At 40.8% G+C, this 22,828-nt stretch overlaps 1 protein-coding gene and 1 non-coding gene across 5 annotated transcripts in view; both read right to left on the reverse strand.

The window, feature by feature from the left end:
• LOC126194647 (poly [ADP-ribose] polymerase tankyrase-like) overlaps positions 1-22,828 on the reverse strand; it is a 282,846-nt gene that overhangs the window by 15,091 nt on the left and 244,927 nt on the right. For all 4 annotated transcript variants that reach the window (XM_049932830.1, XM_049932829.1, XM_049932828.1 and 1 more), the window contains exon 17: positions 21,570-21,678. In XM_049932830.1, coding sequence (XP_049788787.1) covers positions 21,570-21,678 — 109 coding nt within the window. The remainder of the gene's footprint in view (positions 1-21,569; positions 21,679-22,828) is intronic.
• On the reverse strand, positions 20,917-21,036 carry LOC126196666 (U5 spliceosomal RNA). Its single transcript, XR_007539124.1, has one exon. It is a non-coding gene; the product is annotated as a U5 spliceosomal RNA (small nuclear RNA).

A 22,828-nucleotide genomic window follows, 5' to 3' on the forward strand; every position in this document is an offset into this window, starting at 1 on the left:
TCTGATCTTCAGGGTTCAAAATTCTTCTAAATGGCTCGTCATCAAAGAGTTGATTTTTAAATGAGAGTCAAAAGCTCTGTGATTCATGGTGCATTCTTGCACATGTAAAAGGATATTTACTTTGAAAGTAACGCTTTTCAAACCACTATTCATAATATTTTCCCGCGACCTGTTTGAAATAGGTTCGTTTCAGCAGTTGCCAGGGAGCGCAGATAACAGGTGACACCGCACTTTGGTAGCTATCATGACGTAGGAAGCCCGTATGTACTTACGTGTAAAACATTGAAAGATCATACATTATGTCATAAAGGAAACAAGACATCAGAGGATACTGCAAGAACATCCGAATTTCGTGCACATTTAAAGTGCATACTTAAAGTGCACATTCGGATGTCCAGATTCCCAATGAAGTAGACCTGGACCTGATATTAAGCGTTTCAGTGTGGTTTTCGGGATGTAAATTTTCTTGGAGCACCTGTACTGTATTATATCACGTTTGGTTCTTCATTATGGCATAATGCCATACGTGCTAGAAAATGAAAATGTGCACTTGAAATGCAGCGAACAGTTGAAACTAACCACTAGTGTGAAATTAAACATTTCGTTTCAAATACATTGACTGCCTCTGCGGAAAAGGTTAACAAAAGTCAAGTTTCTTTAGAAAACAGACGAAAATCCCTTCATTGTTCCGCAAGGCGATTAGACTGTCAGAAAGGTGGAAATAAAATAAAATCTGCAACTAATGACATATTTTAGCCTTCTGTAATTATGTGAATGTGTTTTAATTCACATGATGGCTCACGGCCACATATATCCATTTTGTTTTCATTTGACGTGAGAGTAAACGAAGGGGAAACAGCAAAATCACTAAATGTAAACACGGGTCACCTGGAGTCTACCCACTATAACTCAGACTGTTCTGCGCATCAGCCCCGGATCTACGACACTTGCAAACTGGGTTAATACGAAAAAAATCGAATTTTCAAAATATGTTTATTTTGTAGCGCACATCTTTCGGAAAAGTCTGAAACATAAAACATACGTATTCGAGGAAATGTAAGACATATTATTTGGTCTTAGGTATGCCAAAGTGCAGTGCCATGCCTCTTCATAAAGCATTTTTCTACCGCACGTCTGAACTATATTCAGGAGAGTGGAAATTGAAATGTACTGTGGAGCCTCTCCTGCTCCTAGTCAGCCGGTTTGACAGCCTGCCCCTCTTTTAAAAAAATCTCGCAATTAATAGCAGATGGGATTATTTGTAATCAAGAGAACAAGAACTCTTCAGAAAACCTGAACTCTTTATTGCCTATTAGTTCATAACTTGCTGTTTTGTGTGACATAAAATTAAATATAGGATATATAAAACTAATACTGACAAGAGAGAAGCAAGAAATTACACACTTCTTCAAACCTTAGCTCCTAGCAGTTTTTTCCTCTCTATCTTGCTGCAGCTTTACATGGCGTGCTTTCCTTTCTGCAAAAGTATCTATTACGTCATCAAAGTTCGTCAAACATTTTGCTACATGAAAAATCAAAATCTCGTTATCTAATACTGAAAAAGCCGTTAATACAAATAATACCCAAGACTGGTGTGGTTCCTTGATCTGATTACGTCTCTTTTGTCACTGTCTGCTAGATAAAACAAAATAGGCCTTTTGTAACACACCAAATAAGCGAGACTGTTTTGGCACAAATGGCCATTTTTATAACACGACAGAATATAATCCACTAAGCACCAATATCAAATGCCTATTAGGCCTACTACAAGCAAAAAACTTTAGGTTAGGAAATAGTTTCACATTTCATTCATACGCACCAGCTTCTCAAGCATGAGATCGAAAAGTAGTGTTACGAAATTTTTATATAAATTTCGAATAGTCTTATTCTTCCATAATTTGTGTAGTGATCTGGCCAAAACTTTTCTGTCAAAATTTCATTTTCTTGGATACACCGAGAAGATAATACGTAATCTTTCTCACCTGTTATTCCTGTCAGTCGTTTATTTCCATTCTGGTAGTCTGAATCTATGGATTTCGCTAGTAATTATAATAATGCTGATCATTCGCAAACCCAATCAACCACATAATCAGACAGCAACTGGCATTCATCCGTTCGGCTTTACTCCCTCAGCTCGTATAGCCCCGTCCCCTTTTGTCTGCGGAAAGTTTATGTCTAGATGCGATGAGGATTCTCCTGACAGAGACATCATGCACGCTATGTATACGAGGTGCATTCAAGTTCTAAGGCCTCCGATTTTTTTTCTAATTAACTACTCACCTGAAATCGATGAAACTGCAGACGTACACATTTTTCACAACGCTGACGCCATGATTCCATGGCAGCGGCGAAGGCTTCTTTAGGAGTCTGTTTTGACCACTGGAAAATCGCTGAGGCAATAGCAGCACCGCTGGTGAATGTGCGGCCACGGAGAGTGTCTTTCATTGTTGGAAAAAGCCAAAAGTCACTAGGAGCCAGGTCAGGTGAGTAGGGAGCATGAGGAATCACTTCAAAGATGTTATCACGAAGAAACTGTTGCGTAACGTTAGCTCGATGTGCGGGTGTGTTGTCTTGGTGAAACAGCACACGTGCAGCCCTTCCCGGACGTTTTTGTTGCAATGCAGGAAGGAATTTGTTCTTCAAAACATTTTCGTAGGATGCACTTGTTACCGTAGTGCCCTTTGGAATGCAGTGGGTAAGGATTACACCCTCGCTGTCCCAGAACATGGACACCATCATTTTTTCAGCACTGGCGGTTACCCGAAATTTTTTTGGTGGCGGTGAATCTGTGTGCTTCAATTGAGCTGACTGGCGCTTTGTTTCTGGATTGAAAAATGGCATCTACGCCTCATCCATTGTCACAACCGACGAAAAGAAAGTCCCATTCATGCTGTCGTAGCGCGTCAACATTGCTTGGCAACATGCCACACGGGCAGCCATGTGGTCGTCCGTCAGCATTCGTGGCACCCACCTGGATGACACTTTTCGCATTTTCAGGTCGTCAATCAGGATTGTGTGCACAGAACCCACAGAAATGCCAACTCTGGAGGCGATCTGTTCAACGGTCATTCGGCGATCCCCAAAAACAATTCTCTCCACTTTCTCGATCATGTCGTCAGACCGGCTTGTGCGAGCCCGAGGTTGTTTTGGTTTGTTGTCACACAATGTTCTGCCTTCATTAAACTGTCGCACCCACGAACGCACTTTCGACACATCCATAACTCCATCACCACTTGTCTCCTTCAACTGTCGATGAATTTCAATTGGTTTCACACCACGCAAATTCAGAAAACAAATGATTGCACGCTGTTCAAGTAAGGAAAACGTCGCCATTTTAAGTATTTAAAACAGTTCTCATTCTCGCCGCTGGCTGTAAAATTCCATCTGCCGTACGGTGCTGCCATCTCTGGGACGTATTGACAATGAACGCGGCCTCATTTTAAAACAATGCACATATTTCTATCTCTTTCCAGTCCGGAGAAAAAAATCGGAGGCCTTAGAACTTGAATGCACCTCGTACATTCAAAAGTCAACTTATGACATTCAAAAGTCAACTTACAATTCATTCTGAAATCAACTTAAAAAGTGTTCAAAAATGTTCAAAAACCAACAGGGAAGCGTTTCAAAATCATATGAATAATCGATAGACAAACGTGCGCTGGATGCTAGGCGCTTGTGAAACAAGTTTTTCTTTCTCAAGAATATTAATTTGGCACCGCCTTTCCTCAGTAGCATCTAGCTGCTTGCTGTGACTGCTTGCACAGCCACAGTCCTCTAGCCAGTATCGGGAGAATCTACTACTCAAACGTGACTCAACTGCGCATGCGCATGAACCCGCCTAACTGCTAAAACAAATCGAATGTAAACAGTTGCGACTTCACACGATTGTTGTTATGAAGCCCTGCATATCTTCCTAAAGCCTTTGACACATTTTCAATTGGCAGACGCTTGCATGAGCACTGTGTGTCGTCGTTGTATATGGCGCATGTCCTTTGTAATTTAAGTTATTTTCGTTTTTTTCTCTCGTTTATGTTTTATTGTTGAAGTATTATTCTGCAGTAATGGGATACAGTAATATCCTTTGTTAGAGTATCGGTTCTTACCAGTCAAAATTACGAAAATTTAACTGAAAACTAAAACAATGAAAAATTTCCGGAATTCTAAAAATATCCCGGGTTCTTCCCAGTTTTCTCCCGGATGAAAAAATTCCCGGGTTTTTCAGGGATCTCCCGGTTGTCCCGGGTCGTATACTCCCTGAACCTAATGACATTCTACTGCTGCCTCGTGGCACCACTATCCAACCCCTATCGTATCCATAGCGTTCCTCCTCATCCACCCCTCATAGCAGCTAAACCCTGCCTAGCTGATATTTTCAACTTGGCACATCTCTCAAAACTCCCTACCAACTCTCCATCAAATGCAGTGTCAAAACATTCCCATAACACTGTTGTTAACCTTCATCTCCACAGAAGTTTCATTTCTATCCAAAGACCTCACCTTTAGCCCTACATCCAAATTTAACCATGCTGGCTTGTCAAAGACCTCTCCCCTTCTCCCAATCCCTGCAATGGAAACAATTCTTTGCTGCCAATCCCTCCAACCAAAACCACCCTAAATTTTGACACTGAACTCTTCCAGTTAATACCACCATCCAACTGTGATCCTCCCACCCTCCCATCTAACCACCCACTTGTTGCCTTCCATAATTCCTTACCTCCAACTTAGCCTCACCATCCTTTCTAAGGTCCCTCCTTCAGAACACAAACCTTTCAGGTGAAGAAAGAACAGCCATACACAACCTCAAAACAAATCCTGATCTAATCATCCTACCTCAAAACAAAGGTTCCACCACTGCTGTTATGGATCGCAGTGATTATATATGGCAGAAGGCCTCTGCCAATAATCTGACTACTCCACCCATAAACTCTGCCAGACTGATTCCATCCCAGAAGTCCAATAAAAGCTCCAGTCCCTGCTTAAAGCCTTAGGCCCTTCCCAGAACATTTCCCCTGAAACCATTTCTCTTCTCACCCCTATGGCATCCCGTGGACGCACCTTCTAAGTGCTCCCCAAAATCCACAAACCCAACAATCCTGGATGCCCCGTTGTGACTGGTTGTTGTGCCCTCACTGAAAGCATTTTTGCCCTCATCAACTGACATCTCTAACCAATTGCCCATAATCTAGCTTCCTACATCAAAGACACCACCTACTTCCTTAACCTTCGTACATCCATATTTAACTGGATGAAGGTCGGACACAGCTGGTATAATTTTTATTAAAATGAAATTCCTTCAGCTGTACTTAAGATTTTTTATTTACTTCGCTACTACGAGGGTTGCCCAGTAAATAATGCCCCATATTTTTTTTCTACGAAATAAAAAATATTAGAAATGTGAAACTTTAGGTGCGAGTTATTTGAAGTTTCCCGCGTGTGTACGCAAAGTTTCAATTTCCTCCGACAGAGAGCGGTGGTGTAGGAATGTTCTAAAATGGCGTCTGCAAGTGACATCCGTCAGAAACAACGTGCAGTGATTGAATTTCTCGTAGCAGAGGAAGAAACCGTGGGCAATATCCATAAATGCTTGTGCAACGTCTACGGAACATCTGCAGTCGATAGGAGTACTGTTGGTCGCTGGGCACAGAGGGTGAAAGCATCAGAGGGCGGTGCTGCGGAGCTCCGAGATTTGCCGCGGTCGGGAAGGCCTCCCACGGCTGTCACGCCTGACATGTTGCAGCGGGCTGATATTCTCATTCGACGGGATTGACGCATTACGACTCGACAATTGGCACTGGAGTTGTCAGTAAGCAAAGGAAGTGTGGATGTGATTATCAATCAGCTTGGATACTCAAAAGTGTGTGCAAGATGGGTTCCTCGGTGTCTTACTGTCGATCACAAATCCCAAAGAAAAGACATTTCTTTCGATTTGTTGCGACGCTTTCACGTTGACGGGGAGGCCTTTTTGTCACGGATTGTGACAGGTGATGAAACTTGGGTGCATCATTTTGAGCCCGAAACAAAAAGACAATTGATGGAATGGCGTCATGCTTATTCTCCACAGAAGAAAAAATTCAAAACAGGTCCTTCAGCCGGAAAAGTCATGATGACTGTGTTTTGGGATTGCGAGGGCGTAATTCTCATTGATGTGATGCCAAAAGGCAGTACCATTAATTCAGAGGCTTATGTCAAAACATTAGACAAACTTAAGCAGCACTTCCGGCGCCTTGGGCGTCATGTTAACCCACAGGATGTTTTGATTCAGCATGATAACGCTCGTCCTCACACAAGTTTGAGGACTTGTGAACACATCGCGAAACTGGGTTGGATAGTGTTACCCCATCCACCCTACAGCCCCGATTTGGCTCCTTCAGACTTTCACTTGTTTGGGCCAATGAAGAATTTCATTCGTGGAAGACGTTTTGCCGATGACGAAGAAGTGATTCACGAAGTGACAACCTGGCTCCGTAGGCAGAGTAAAGATTTTTACCGGCAGGGAATACACGCTCTTGTGTCTCGCTGGAAAAAGGCCGTCGAACTTGAAGGAGATTATGTGGAAAAATAAAGCAAGTAGACAAAACATCAGTCTTTCACATATGTAAATTTGATTGTTGTGGAATAAATACTTCTGGAGAAAAAAAAAATGGGGCATTATTTACTGGGCAACCCTCGTAGTTTTGGCATTGTGTCAACACCATCTTCAGGCCTGTACACTTTGATGAAATCAGGTGTGTGTGGCTCTGTCCAGAAGTCCGCAGTGAGATCAACACATGCTCCACATGGAAGGTGGACAGTAACTAGTGTGAAGTTTAAACCAGTGGATCAAAGAACTTTGAAGGTATGCAAACAAATCCACAGCACAGCCATGGGCACCCACATAGCATCCTCCTCTGCCAACCTTTTTATGGGCCACCTAGAGGAGACCTTCCTAGCCTTGCTAAACATCAAATACTTATTCTGGTTCAGGTTCATTGATGATAATTTCTTGATCTGGATTCAGGGCCAAGGCACCCTAATCTTTGTTCCTTCACAACTTCAAAACCTTGTCTCCCAGGCACTTCACATGGTTCTCAATCAGGGTGCCATCTTCCTAGATGTTGACCTCTTGCTCTCTGATGGCTCAATCCACAGCTCTGTCCACATTAAACCCACCAACCACCAACAGCACCTGCATTTTGACAGCTGTCATCCCTTTCACAGCACAAATTCCTCCCACACTGGCTGGCCACCCAAGGATGGTATCTGCAGTGATGAATCTCCCTTGCTCAGTATGCTGAGGGTCTCAAACAAGGCCTTCACAAACAGGCACTAGCCCCCCAGACCTAGTTCGCAAACAGATCTCCCGTGCGATTTCCCTTCACACCCCCAATCCTCCCACCAGCCCCAAGAACGAGCCACAAAGGAGTGTCCCCTTCATCAGCCAGTACCACATGCATTGGAACAACTCAACTACATCCTTCATCAGGGATTTGATTACCTATCACATGCCCTGAAATGAGAGGCATCCTATCCAAGATACTTCCCACCCCTCTTAAAGAGGTGTTCCATCACCCGCCCAACCTCCAAAACATCCCTACGCCACTCTCGGTCCCAGCCCCTTGCCATAATAATTATATCCCTGTGGAAGACCCAAGTACAAAACCTTCCTATTCCAGTCCTGTGACAGATTTATCCGACAACATGCGAGGCAGTGACATCTGTGAAAGCAGCTGTGTTATTTATCAGCTTTGCTGCAATCATTGCACAACTTTTTATATTGGTATGATAACCAACCAGCTGTCCACCAGGATGAATGGCTACCACCGAACTGAGAGCAAAGTAGACCATGCTGTGGCACAACATGCAGCCGAACATAACACACTTGATTTCAATGGCTGCTTCACTACCCAAGCCATCTGGATCCTTCCCTCAACCACCATCTTTTCTGAACTAAGCAGATGGGAGTTATCCTAACAACACATTCTCCAATCCCGTAATTATTCCGACCTCAACATATGGTAACATACTGTTCCCACACCCTCCACCCAACAGTTTCCACCCCCTCTGCCCTGTCATCTCCTCCCTTTTCTCATCTCCCAAGGCTACACCTGTTGGTCCCAACATGCTGGAATAAAGCACACGGAAGCAATTCAAAAAACCTGCTGCTAGATTTGTTACCAGAATGTTCAATCAACACACCAGAGATGGAAATGCTTCATGAACTTAAATAGGAATCCCTGGAGGGAAGCCGATTTTCTTTTTGTTTAACATCATTCAGAAAGTTAGGAGAACAGTATTTGCAGCTGACTGCAGAACCATTCTACTGCCACCAATCTACATTTCGCATAAGGAATGTCTAAAGACAAGACAAGAGAAATTAGGGCTCGTACAGAGGCATACAGACAGTTTGTTTTTTCCTCACTACATCTGCGAGTGGACTAGGAAAAGAAATGACCAATAGTACATTGTACCCTCTGCCACACATATTATGATGGCCTGCAGATTACATATGTAGATGCAGTTGTAGAAATACCAAACTTAAGCTCTGCAAACATGTAAATCAACATCTGCTTGACTGCTTCTATCAGCTACTTGCAGCATTGGATATGAATCGTCAAAAAAACGTCACAGTTGTCACTTTATGACTGCCTTTCCTCTCCTCGGCTGCTATGTGCTGGAGTCAGCGGGTGAAGCTTGCTTTCTCTGCCCCCGTGTGCCCTCCTCCTCCTCCTCCTCCTCATGAATTCATTCACAATGTTGTTGTGAACCAACAGTACGGCGACGGATGGATTCTTATGGAATCACTTTTATTGGCTTTGTCTAACCACAGCCAATTTATCACTTTTCAACCTAACCCAAAACTTCAGATACACAGCAGATTAGCCAGTCAACACCAGCTTCATTCTCAAAGTATGAGGCAAGTCAAAAGGTAAAGGGACTTTCACAATTTCTTGCTTAGGGCTTTGTAACACTGTTAGTATCCAGTGCTATAGTACTGCCATCTGCAACAATTCCACACACTGTATCACTCTTATTCCCACATTAGTCATCATACTGTAACAGACCGAGAAGCATGGCAGCTCCATAGTCGATCTGCACCAAGGAGGAAATAGGGGCAGTGATTCACTTTTTGGTGGCAGAAAGTGTTGAACCTGCAGAAATTATTCGTTGAATGCAAGCACAGTATGATGACAGCTGTTTATTGTGAAGCAAGATCTATGAATGGATAAAGTGCTTTAAATGGGGAAGAACTTCTCTATGTGAAGAGAAAAGATCGGGCAGGCCATGGTCGTCAACAACTGCAGACAATTTGGAAGTCATTGAGGATATGGTAATGGAAAACAGATGAAACACAGTGGACGAAATTGCCAATATTTTACATATCAGTCATGGTTCAGCATATTCCATCTCATACGGCAGGCTAAATTTTCGGAGAGTGTGTGGAAGGCGGGTACTGAAGGAATTGTCAGTGCAGAATAAGGCGAAAAGTATGGATATCTCTTACAAACATTTGGCCCATTATCATCAAGACGGAAATGGATTATTACAGCATTATGAACCAGAAAATAAAGCTGCAGGCATTGTTTGTAAACACCCATCACCAGAAATTAAGAAATTTAAACATCAACCATTAGCTGGTAATATTATGCTAACACTATTTATAGTACATGGAAGGTGTGGTAGCAATTCATTTCGCCCCAAGAGGTGAAACTGTGAACAGTGAGAATTATTGTGATGCGTTGCGAATTAAACTGAAACCTGCGATCGTATCCAAACGCTGTGGAAAACTATGAAAATATGTCATCCTTTAAGTGGATGATACTTGGCCACATCCTGCCAAATGGACGTCTGAGACGATAAAGGAGTTGGAATTCGAACTGCAGAAACTCCCACATAAAGTCCACACTGGCTCCAAGTGATTACCACACGTCTGGACCACTGAAGAACACACTAAGGGGAAGAAGATTGGCAACTGATGCAGAAGTCATTGATGCAGTGCAAAATTGATTCCAGGTGGAACCAAAAAACTGTTTTTTTGGACAGAATCAAAAAACTTGTGAAACATCAGACAAAGTGCATTGAAGTGAAGGGAGGTTATGTAGAAAAATGATGTATGTTTCAGTTTTCTATCATTACAGTAAATACTCCCTTTCTCAAAGGTCCCTTTACTGTTTGAATTTCCCTCAAAGCAAAAATTATACTGAATGAGTATTGGAATAAACATACTCAGTGTTCTGCTTTATGGACAGAAACACTTTTGCATGACATCATTTTTCCAGTGCTGTGATTAGCTGACTGAATCAACCTGAACAGGTACCAAGTCATTTTTGTGAAGCTAAATTTTAGTGTTTGGTGGTCTTCATATTTATTCTTATGTATTACAAAAAATACAGTTTGACTGATGAACCACTTTACAATTCATTCCACACCACGTCATGTTTGATATGATTTGTTGTGCCAAAAATATCAAAAACGTGACCTCATCTGATAAAACTATTAACTCTATTCTACGTTACAAACAAGTTTGCAGATTACTTCATTATTGTAGGCAAAATAATTTTTGGTAATAAAGGCAGGAATCTTTCGAGAGAAATGATGGGATAAATACATCAGCAAGGCATGAAGGAAACTTCAAACCCATTCATAATTTAGTAGAACAGCAAATTTCTGTGTCAGCAGGAAATGTGGTCATTTATAATGATGTGTGTTGTGCTGAAGGCAGTGCTCAGAAGAGAACTTTGAAGTTATGACAATGCTTTCTTTTGAAAAACTTTCAAGAGTTAGCAGCTCTGCTGCAATCATTGCACAGCTTTTTATATTGGTATCACTGCCAACCAGCTGGCCATCAGGATGAACGACCACCACCTGACTATGGCCAAGAGCAAAGTAGACCACTCAGTGGCAAAACAAGAAGCAGAACATAACACACTTGATTTCAATGGCTGCTTCACTACCCGAGCCATCTGGATCCTTCCCTCCGCCAGCAGCTTTTCTGAACTGCACAGATAGGAGTTATCCTTATACCACATTCCCTGCTCGCCTAATCATCCCAGCCTCAATCTATGGCAATAAAATGTGCCCACACTCTGCACCCATCAAATTTCAACCCCTCTGTCATGTCGTCTCCTCCCCATTTTCATCTCTCACCCTATTTATTTGCTGCTCTCTGGCAAAGAATCCTGCCATCTTTCCCTGCTCCTCTCCTTTTTTGTTCCTTTTTTGCCTGCCTCACAACCTCCTGATGCTGCACCTGTCGGCAGTCTACTCCCTGCACACTCCACCAGACAGTATTTGTCCCTCACACCATTCATACACTACTATCCCTTCCTTTCCCTTCCCCGCCCCCTCCAGATTGCTGCTTGCATCCCATGTGATAGTTGCATTCCAGCTTGATATGCTATAGTTGGTGGTTGTGTGTGCATGAGGTTAATTTATTACTATATTACTGGGCTTAATGTAGAAGATTTATTTTTTCTGATAATGCATCAAAATAGAAGGGAAGTTTCAATATAGATGGCTTATGGGATGATTTTATGGGTACCTTTCTTCAATTAACTTGTACATATCGTACTACCATCACAGCTGGACAGTAGAGCGAGTCCTCAAAACTTCAAACAGCATTCAAAATCACGTGGAACCACTCTAACAAAAGAGTAATATTGCACAATGTGCAATTGTGACATTAGAAAACAGTTCTTTTACTGGAAGCTCAATATACATTAGAGACCACGATTGTAGAAAGGTGCTCTGAAACTTTCAGAAACTGAAAAACAGGAGTGGAAAATTCTTACGAAAATGTGTGGCTACGCACAAGAAAATTGAATCTGGATAAAGATGAGCATATCAGACATATTCTGGGTTGGGTGCTTCCTGTTAAGGAAAGACCTAGTGGATGATCCAATGGAGGCTGGGCTGATGACAAAGATACTTTGTACGGGGAAAGTCTGGAAGAGACCTATACCCCCCAAAATGGATGAAAAATGAATGACAACAATGAAAATGGTGATAATGATTTCTATCATACATTCATGTCAAACAAAATAAAACTGTACAACAAAATCATGTAGCAAATGGCACATTAGAAAAATAAATGTGTAAATACACATGCAAGCCATTCTAAAGTAATTCAATTTATTTCAGTTAATAAAAGTAACTTTGTTGAATTTCACCTGCCACTACCTTTGTCTATATGAAAGCACAAGTGTTTATCTACTGCATACAAATGGTGTGTTTTCTTCAGGAATTGTAAGAGATAATTTAACATTACATGATGTTTCAAATGCCTTCAGCAGTTGCAGAGGGTCTATTACCAGACAGCAAATTCATTTTCATGTGAAGATTATGACAGTGTAATGAGTAAAGCAACAATGGCCGTAACTTCTGAAACAAAATTTCAAGTCATGTACATTTGTATCACTTCCTAATGGAAAGAAATAATCTTCAGGAGGCACGAAAACCACTACCACCAATTGAAATACTAATGTATTAAATTGGCAGAGTGCTTACTATTATACAATCTGTGAACTCTTACTTTCTTGACACTTTTCCCTCCTCTTTCCTCTTAACAGGCAAGTCGCCCTCAGTCTAGTGTTTGCACCACCTGCCTCCTTCCTCTTCCCCCCTCTTTTCAACCTTTCCTCAACCAATCCCACAGTCCCCCTTGATAAAGGATTCTACTGTTCTGAAAGCTAGGATTACTGCTTTCTGTTTAAATCATTTCTATAGTGAATATTGGTAGCTGCACCTCCTAAATAGCTTTACTGTCTCAGTGCGAATTATAAAAATTTTCTTAATTTGTATTTCTGTTGTCCTTTAACAGACTACACCAGTTTAGACCTCATCCTAGAGAAGAATGCAAAATTACACGTTTTGTGACATAGTCACAGCCAAATTCCCAGTATTCCACAAAATTTTTCTATATTCATTCCAATTAATGGTGACAACATTTTACTGTAGTCCACAACCAGAATAAATATTTCTAAAAATAGAAAATTGCATCATATCTGCATAACAAAGTAACTTCTATGTGTGTCACACACTTCTGGACTTGCGAAAGCATTTTTTATCTGGAATATAAAAGTTGTTTCATTCATGCACCACTGCCACGCAAACATGAATGGTCTCTCACAAACTCAAAACAGGGGCTGAACTGTGTAATATATCTAGACCTGTGTAATATATCTAGACACCAGTGCATGAATAGAGTAGTAACGTCACATCAGAGCCATCTGCAGTGTGTGTTGAACAATTATGTAGTGACACTAGGCCAAGTAGCACCACCAGTAGGTGTTACCAATATATTAAACAATGGAAAGTCCAGATTGGAACATCAACAATTATGAAAGGATCGATAGCTACTCAATGTAAAGCTAACACATTGACTTGCAGACAGGCACAATTAAATGTCTGCTACACACTGAGCTTTTGCCCAAAGTCTTCTTCATAAAAGAAAGGAAATCACACACACATTCACACAAGAAGGCACACCTCATGCATGTGTGACCACTCTCTCTGGCTGCTATGGCTGGACTGCAACTTGTGCATAATGAAAGCAGCAATCTGGAGTAGGGTAGGAAGGGGGAGGGGGTGGGGGTAGCGGAGTATGTGTACAGGAAGAGAAGAGCACTATCTGGCAGAGCATACAGGGCCTAGAAGGCGGCATGACAGGGCTGCCAGGGGTATCATTTGGAGGCTGTGAGGAGGGGCGGCGGGCCAGCAGAGAAGGGAGAAAAAACTGGTGGACACACTGATAGAGGGTGGCACACAATGAGGGTGAGGAGACATGAATTGGGAGGAGGTTATAGGCCAGAGGAGTTGGAAACTGTTGAGTCGAAGGCTTCAAACAGTAGGTTATTGTAGGTTGAGGCCAGGATAATTTCAGGAGCAGAGAATTTGTTTTAAGTGTAACTCCCATCTGTACAATTCAGAAAATCTAGTGGTGGAGGGGAGGATTCAAACAGCTCAGGTAGTGAGCATCTGGATCCTCTGCTCCATCAGCAGCTTTTTTGAACTGTGCAGATGGGAGTTATCCTTACAACACTTTCTCCATTCCCAAAATTATCTCGGCCTCAACATATGATAACCTACTGTTCCCACACCATCCATCCAACAATTTCACCCCCCCCCCCCCCCCCCGCCCCGTCCTATAACATTCCCCAAATCATGTACCCTTATCCTCATTGTGTGTCGTCCTCTGCCAACGCACCGAGGGTACTACATAGAACGTGACATCACTCTTGAGACACAGCAGCAGCAGCACAAGACGTATTCTCACATTTGTGTATGGCACTATTCTGCTCAAACTAACATTAATTTATGAAAACTGAAGGGCGATATGAGTCATGGGTTCAATAGAAGCTTACCTGTACACGGACTTACTATGACTATTAAACTCTACACCGTCCTTCTAGAACTGACAAAAGTGAAACTATAGATCTGTGGATCCCCCTAAATTTATACTCTGCTGTTCCATATTTTCTATTAGTTGATAATCAACCTGGCACCCTTAAGTCTGTTTTTATACATTGTACAGTTTTCAATAGTACTGGAAATGCAACAATCACAAGCTTTCTGTTTAGTAAACCCATTCTGTTCGTCACAGTCGGCAGATGGGTGTTATCCTTACAACACATTCTCCATTCCTGAAATTATCCCAGCCTCAACATTCAACATATGATAACTTACGTCCCCCCCCCCCCCCCCTTTTCCCCGTCCTATAACGTCTTTTTCATGCAGATATTATGAAACACTACATCCAGGTACTTGACACATTACTAAGCATGATAATACTGAATCTAGGGGATTAATTTCCTCACTTTTAACATTTTTAAGAATAATTCCAGTGCCTTAATCCGATTTGGAGTAAACTGCAGAAGCTCTCTATTTGCGTGCTGTTTTCTGCTATTTAGCCTTCTGTGGCTTTACTGATGTGTTGAGGTGCCTTATCCGGATTAATGTTCTGGTTTTAGCAAACACTGTGATGACCTTTTGAGAAACAGTTGGAAACTTCCCAGTTAAAAGTCTTGTCAGGTTTCTAACCATATTGTTGTCTTTACACAGACTGCTCCCATGAAAATTCAAAAATACCACCTCTAAGTCCTTAATAACTTCAAACCACTCAACTGAAGGGATGATTAAGCCTCCTTGAGATACTTTCCCAATCCACCGAGATTTTTCGACACTTCTGTTACGTTGCCACTAGGATGGCCAAGTGTCTTGCCTATAGAGGCACACCTGAAAGCAATATATCCAGTGACGTACCGGAGACTTTCAAGAGGACACTCTGAAGCCTCTATCAAAGGTGAAACAATTTTATCAACTAGTATAATGTCCCTCATTTATTGCTCACTTTTAATAATTGATAACGCTTCCTCAATGCTTGGCACAAGTCCTGTAAACAACTTGTAAGTCAGATAGTTTGTATTAGTTTCTGCGGTAACTGGTAAAGAATTGCATAACCAAATGTCACCTATATTTCTGTTCATAACTAAGATACACAAACCACTTTGAATTCCATTGGTAAGGAATGATAATAATAGGCCCTGCCAATTGCTCTCATCTGGAGAAACAAGTTTTCAAGGCAGTCTTTGTTGAACGTTGAGGTCAATATTTACTTCAAACTGTAGCCATGTTTTAAGTCAGCAAAAAAAAAAAAAAAAAAAAAAAAAAAGCACTGACCATAACAAGGTGAGTAATTCCTTTTGGAAAGGGAGTAAGGTCTTATGATTTCCTACTCTCATTTCTTTCACAGATGGAATAGAATCCTCGAAGAACTTCCTCATTTCTCCACATACAATCCAAAGGCACTGAAATTGGTTATTTGCCAACAGCTACTGTCTAATTCATAATTCAAAAAGCATTGTTTACCAACCTGAAGAATACTGCAGCGTCTTTTTCTTCAGGCATTACAAAATAAACTGGAAAGGAGCCTGCAAACAAGATGAATGCCCTGTCAATCTGTTCTGGAAACTGTCAAATGATGTGCAGTAAGTATATAACGTAGTTTCAGTTCTCCATCATCTTCCAACAACAGCTGCTCAATTATGTGTTTCGTTATTGCTTTTCCATCACTTAATGAAAAACCACCACCCAAGAAGAGTTTCTCAAAAGTTTCACCACATATGGTACATCAGCTGATACCTAAACATGTTTTGTTTAGTCAATGCAGAATTCCTTCCACACTTTCCCATTTTTAGCCACCAAATCAAATACGATACCAATTAAGACAAATCCTGCTTTATGCATCTTTCTGATGATACTGACCAGTAAATCCCAATTCGTCACAGCATCAAAATTATAATATACAGGCTGCTTCCAGGTTCCACATAACCCACATGCCATAACAACCTTTATCTGGCTATGTCATCCCTATATGACGCCCGTTTCTTAGTCGTAGCATATGCGACTGTCTACATTCATTTCATCAAAGCGTAAAACAGACACACTCCGTTTCACTTAAGCTTGTTCCTTGCTTACTCATCAAATACAACACATCAGTCTAAAAGACAGGAACACAGTGGAAAGAATTCATTTTTTAACACAGAAAATCCCAGTAATGGTATTCTCATTATGTTTCTGATACATGTTTTTCTGAACAGAGAGCACAGGAGCAAGGCTTTGCTTATATCTTCCTGACTCCCAAGGGTGCTCTTCTTGGATTTCACAAGACATTTAATTTGTGTGTCCTAAATACTTTTTCTAAAACTTTGTAAACTTTAGTTGTCACTTTAGCACTTTGTCTATTCTAAAGCCTTTGGCATTGCTTCTTCTGCCTGTTTAATGCATACGCCACAATTTTGTTTTTTGTTCTCAGCGCACGGTTTTCAGCTATTAAATGCAATTTTTTTTTTCTCTCAGCAATGATAATTTTTTATCAAGTCTTTTCATTTCATCCCCAATACAGCCTTTTTTCGTTCCTGTGCTTTTGCCCCTCCCCCCTCCCATTGACAATGCAGCTAGTGTGCTCAGTGCGCGTTAACATGTTTCATGATCTTTCCTTCTGTCATTTCACTGGACAGAAAATGAAGCAGCAGCATGACTGGCTTTAATAAGTTCCAGCACAGGAATTGCAGTCAGCTTTAACATGACCTTTAGCTGAAGTTTCATTAACTCGGCTTGGCGATTGCGTAAACAGTTTTTGACTTCAAAATGCATGCTACAGATAGTAGCACTGTTAATGTTAATACTATAATTTCTTCTACATCCATGAATCCCGTTCAGGATCTTTTGGGAACTTATGGTAGGCAGTACTACTCCCTTTAGTCTTCAGATGATAAGTTTTCATACAGAGCCACAGCACAGCTTGGCACTATCAACATCAAGGAGAAAAAATATCCTTGATAGAACTTGAAAATAGAGAGCAACAACACAAAACTTACTTGCTTCAACATGTAGGAGCATGTGCGAACTTAGTGGAGTTTCTCAAGTTCTGCAGATGCACTACAGGCTCCCCTGCCAACGGACTCACTAGTTTTTTTCCCCATTCTGTTCTGTGTGCCCCCCCCCCCCCCCCCCCAAATCCTACTCCCAATTGCTGATTTCGTTCAACAGAAGTTGCAGTCCAGCCAAAGTGGCCAAAGATAGCAGTTGTGTGCATGAGGTGCACGTGTGTGTGTGTGTGTGTGTGTGTGTGTGTGTGTGTGTGTGTGTGTGTGTGTGTGTTTTTCTTTCTGTTCTGAAGAAGGCTTTGGCCAAAAAGCTTAGTGTGTAGCAGTCATTTCACTGTGTCTGCCGACAACTCATCTTCACAGTGAGTAGCAATCTATCCTTTCATAATTACCAATATACTAATTTATCAGCTTCCAGAGTGCACAATTAAAACAGTGAATATTGGTAACATGAATAACTACAAAAGAACAGGATCCTTGGAGTGAAAGTGATCAAAAATTGACTGAAGACACATACAAAAATGGAAAGTAAAATGTGTCTACCTATTATTGTGTGTGTTCAGTAAGCGGCTAAATGGATATTTGAAGTCATTGTCTCAGTCAAAAAGAAATGGGCGTAATGCGATAAAAGCAAAAGCAGAGCACGTAGAGCCATTAGTGTAATCACATAGCCGATGGAATAATTGATTAAAGATTGCTTACAATTTTGGATATCCTGACTTGTTAGTCAGCTGCAAAAATAATTAATACTTCTCACTACAAGGACCAGACTATGATAGTTTATACAACATAAAATAACTAAAATTATTTGCAGCTTATCTGCATATGATAAATGGTTATATTTTTAAAAATAGTTAAAAGGAAGGAAAAATGTTGCGAGATGAAAAAAGAGAAATAAAAGGAGTGTGTCAAATGTTCTTTACTGCAAGTAGAGGTAGTGTGGCATACACACACATCTAATTACTATGTGAAAAGTGTGCAAGTAAATGAGGATGCAGATCCTATCAGTACTTACAAGACAAGCATAAAGGCTCTAGTCGACTTCAAGTTTAGGGATAGTGTTGCCTATCAACTGTTATACTACAAACACACATACAGATTATTATAAAGTGCGCTGGCATATGTATTAGAAGTTTGTTAACCAGCTTAAGTGTGAATCACCTATGATACAAACCAGTAAAAAAACAAGGGTACTTACGCATTTGCTCCTCGTATTACAACACTTAAAGTTATTGTTTCAAATGGCGCATCCTTTACCCTCCCACTATTAATGCACAATTTCCATTTGAGTCTTAACTGGTCAATGTGCACCTTAGTACTGCTACTAAACCCCACAATTTCAACACTCATTGGGCTACATATGGTCCACTGCTGCCACTGGTACTTGGCTGCATAATGTCTTTCTAACTTCAGTTAGCATTAACTTCCCCTTACATTTTGAGAGAGTTCTGAACACAGAGTTGAAATTCCAGAAAGATGAACAATCAGGTAATCACTTAGTGACAATTATTTATGTATGTCTTTCTTAAACTACTACTATTAATAGCCAAGCACATATTTCTTAAAAAAAGGGGATAGGAGGCATTACAACCATTGCTTAGTTTTCTATACTGGCAGAAGTATGGATGAATGTGCATAACACATTGTTAAGTTTGGCTCAGTTCCTTATGCCATGCAAGACAATGAGCTATGTAGCTGCTTTACAGCCTGGATTGTTTGGTTCAGAATTGGTACATCAGAATTTCACAGATAAGAGCTCAGTTTACAGTGTGGGCTTGATTTAAGCCACCTGTTAACAATTTAAGGTGACTATTTAATAGTTGACTATTTGCTTTTCATCTGCTTTCCTCCATTTATGTCGTTGCAGCATAACTCCCTATTTTACATTTATTTTTATTTGTGATCTGGTATTATATTTTACAACTGTCCTCTTCCATTCTTTTACCACTCCTCCCTCCTTCCCCTTTGGCACTAATAATTGTCCAAAGTATATCCAGGCTGTCATCTTGTGTCGCTGAGTTCTTGGGCACCCTCACTTGTAAAACTAAATTAAAATGTCATATGGAAAGTTCTGGCAGAAAGTAAGTAACTTACGAGTAAAGGTAATAACATCCTTGATCAGTAGAAATGTTAGTCCCAACAATGAGTACTCGGCCAGCATAATGTAGCTGTGCAGGTGTGTGTGTGTGTGTGTGGGGGGGGGGGGGGGTTGTTTGTTTGTTTGTGGTATAATGGGTCCAAACTACAGGGTCATCAGTCCCTTTTTCCTGACGCAAACAAGGCTCAAGGTAAAACAACACCGAAATTTAGTTTGGAAAATTAAAAAGGGGTTAAAAGGAATGGGAAACCACAATGAAACAGAAAATGAAAGAAATGAACAAAAAAGGGGGGAAAAGGTACACCACAAAGAAAAGCAGAGGAAGGTATTAAAACCATAGAGTAGATGGTCTGGGCTAGCTGATCAGAAGAATAAAAGGGGATGAGCCAGCACTCTGCAACACACTAAAATGTCCAGCCCAAAAAGACAAGGCAAGATGAACAACAAGGTAAACGAAACGCAAAGAACGGGTGACAGAGTGTTAAATCGCAGGGAGGGTGGAGGCCTCAGAGATAAGGCCAGACCCCCATCCTTAGATGGTATGACAACCCCCTCCCCTCATGAATAAAACGAAATGTAAAACTTGACCAATGCCGAGCCAGAAACGTACAACAGATCCCCTGAGAGTGGTTTGCATGGATGACATTTGTTGTCTCGTTGACAACACGGAGTTTATTTAGTGTACTGAGGGTGCGCCATTCAGTATCCCAGATTACGAAAACTTGGTGGCGGAATACCAACCACAAATTGGTCTCCGTCAGGCCAATTTCCAGAGCTGGTTTACTGGTAGCCTGTTTGGCCATCCGGTCAGCAAGTTCACTGCCCAGTATCCCGACATGCCCTGGGGTCCAAATGAAGGTCACAGAACCTTCACTGTTGCAGAAGGCACAAGGACTGCTGGATAGTTATTACAAAAAGCACTGGTTGAGAGCCTGTAGGCTGCTTAAGGAGTCACTACAGACGACGAAGGACTCACCGGCACAGGAACAGATATGCTGAACAGTGTGACAGATGGCAACCAACTCTACAGTGAAAGCACTGCAGCCATCTGGCAAGGAGCGCTGTTCAGTATTGCCAGTGAGCATAAGCAAAACCAACAAGACGGTCAACCATTAGTCCGCCTGTGTAGGACATTTCTGAGCCCTTAAACTCACTGAGAAGGGAGAGCAAGTGTCAGTGGAGGGCCTCAGATGGAACTGAGCCTTTGGGGCCTTGCAATAGGTCCAGCCGAAGCCGTGGCCAAGTTATGGACCATAGAGATGTACAAAAGTGGAGCCGTAGTGAAGGTGGTAGAGAGAAAGTGTCCAGTTCATTAACAAGCAACTGGACATGGGCGGCGAGGGGATTCCCACTTCTGGGCTGCCTTTTTTGGAGATGGAGTGCCATGTTGTGGATAAGGAGACGGTAATTTGGACGGCGAGGCGAACTGTAAATGTGGGCAGCATAATTATGCCAAGCGCTAAATTATGCCAAGCGCTAAGAAAAATTAGTTATAGACTCATTTAATGTTCCCCTCCATGGAAATCTTTGGTAATAGGTGAAAGATTTATTCATCTTGAAGGGAAAACAGTTAAAAGTTCTCAGTGTACAGAGTCTTATTGTCTCCTCTGACCACATATCAAAGGTGAATTTACTACAAAATCACTAAATAGTTAACCTGCATTTTTTCTCACTTTTGCTGCATGAAGGGACTTCTATTCCCAAATGTGAGTGGTTTTGTTAGCATTACTCAAGTTAACAATGGTGAAGATGAAACTAATGCAAAATTCAGTTCAAGCGTTAACAGATGGTAGGAAGTAATGGTTCATTTAAAATACTCTTACTGTGTCATTTTGATTTCTAATTTAAATTTCACTGAACTTGTAAATTAGGAAGGAGATTTTTACTCTTAAAATCTGATTTTTTGTTGTGTGTGCTTCAGTTCCAAATATCTCTCAGATCACGAAAGATGGAATTAATCTGTTATGGAAACAGTCAACTAGAATAATGTTAAGTACACCCATAACACAGCTCAATACATGATATTGAAAATTTTGTTATGCTGTGCTCAGCTACAGACAAAGATCAGGCTGCAGTTTTCAAAAACTAAAAAAATTGTTTGATTTTACCTGTGGCAAATATAACAGGATCTGTCTTTGTGTACTGGACATCCAATACCACCTCCAATCCCATAAACATACTGATTGCTTTTTGAGGAGTGTTCAGCAAAATAAATGCCTGAAAGAAAAAATAAATATTTGTTTCTTCTGAAAAAAAACAACATTAATAGTAACAATGTACACTCTGTAGTTCATAAGTTCAGGAGAAACATGGTGGTATCAAATCTAAGCATTTTCAGTTCTGCTTAAGAAATAATCCACTGCAAATTTATTCTTCAATTACCAAATTTATTGAATACCAAACAAAATTTCCAAATCTGCATGTTATATTACATCATTACTCATTAGTGTCATTGCGTTATTACGTCAGATTATTTAAAATAAAGGTTTATATGGCACCATGAAGTCGCAAAAATTATATATGTAAAATATATGTTACCTTTTAGCATACTTTAGATGTTACAAACTGAAGGTGGCTAAGCAACAAAGAGCAATCTTTAAATTCAAAAAATAATAATTTAAAGAAAGAAACAAGATGAAAGAAAAAAATGACAGTAAGTAGTTGCCAAATTCTAATGTGGATTTTCCATGCTAGTGCATCATCTCAGAGTGATTCACAACTTGGTTCGACTTGTGCAACAGACTAATCTCTTCTCAAGCAGCGTTCTTTTAATGTAAGTTAACCAAGTGAAGTGATTCAAAGGATTTTTTCTTGTACCAATTCTCACGTTATTTATCTGTGGTTTTCTTACATTGCCTCAGGTGAATGCCTGGATAGTTTCCTTTCACTAGGCCCCACAATTAAATGTACACCCCCCCCCCCCTCCCCAGCTTTATCCAGTCTTATCTCATAGTTCAGGTTTAATGAACTTAATGTTGACTGAATGTTAAACTGTAAGCTTTCTTCTCCAATCCAGTCAACAAAACTCTCCTGCAGAAACTCTAAACTTCATCTTTCAGGACTTGTACAGTACAGTCCCAAACTGTGTTGAGGCTACCATTACTAGTGTTTCAATTTTTTTTAATTCTTAAACTATGGAAGTTCAGAAGTTGTTTGAGTAGTACGTTTACACGGAGCATTTGAAGAAACCATGGTGTGCAAAACATAGAAATTTTATGCGCATTTTTCACTGGGTGATTTTTAATTTTTTTTATAGGCTTAATCAACCACAATGTGTCAAATTGCTTGATTTTGCTTTTTGTAATCAATCTCCTTCATAGAAATCTAAGTTTGCAGAATTTTGTTGCGTTCATACTTTTGTCAGTGA

This window comes from Schistocerca nitens, chromosome 7, assembly GCF_023898315.1.
Source record: "Schistocerca nitens isolate TAMUIC-IGC-003100 chromosome 7, iqSchNite1.1, whole genome shotgun sequence".
Classification (NCBI taxonomy): Eukaryota; Metazoa; Arthropoda; class Insecta; order Orthoptera; family Acrididae; genus Schistocerca; species Schistocerca nitens.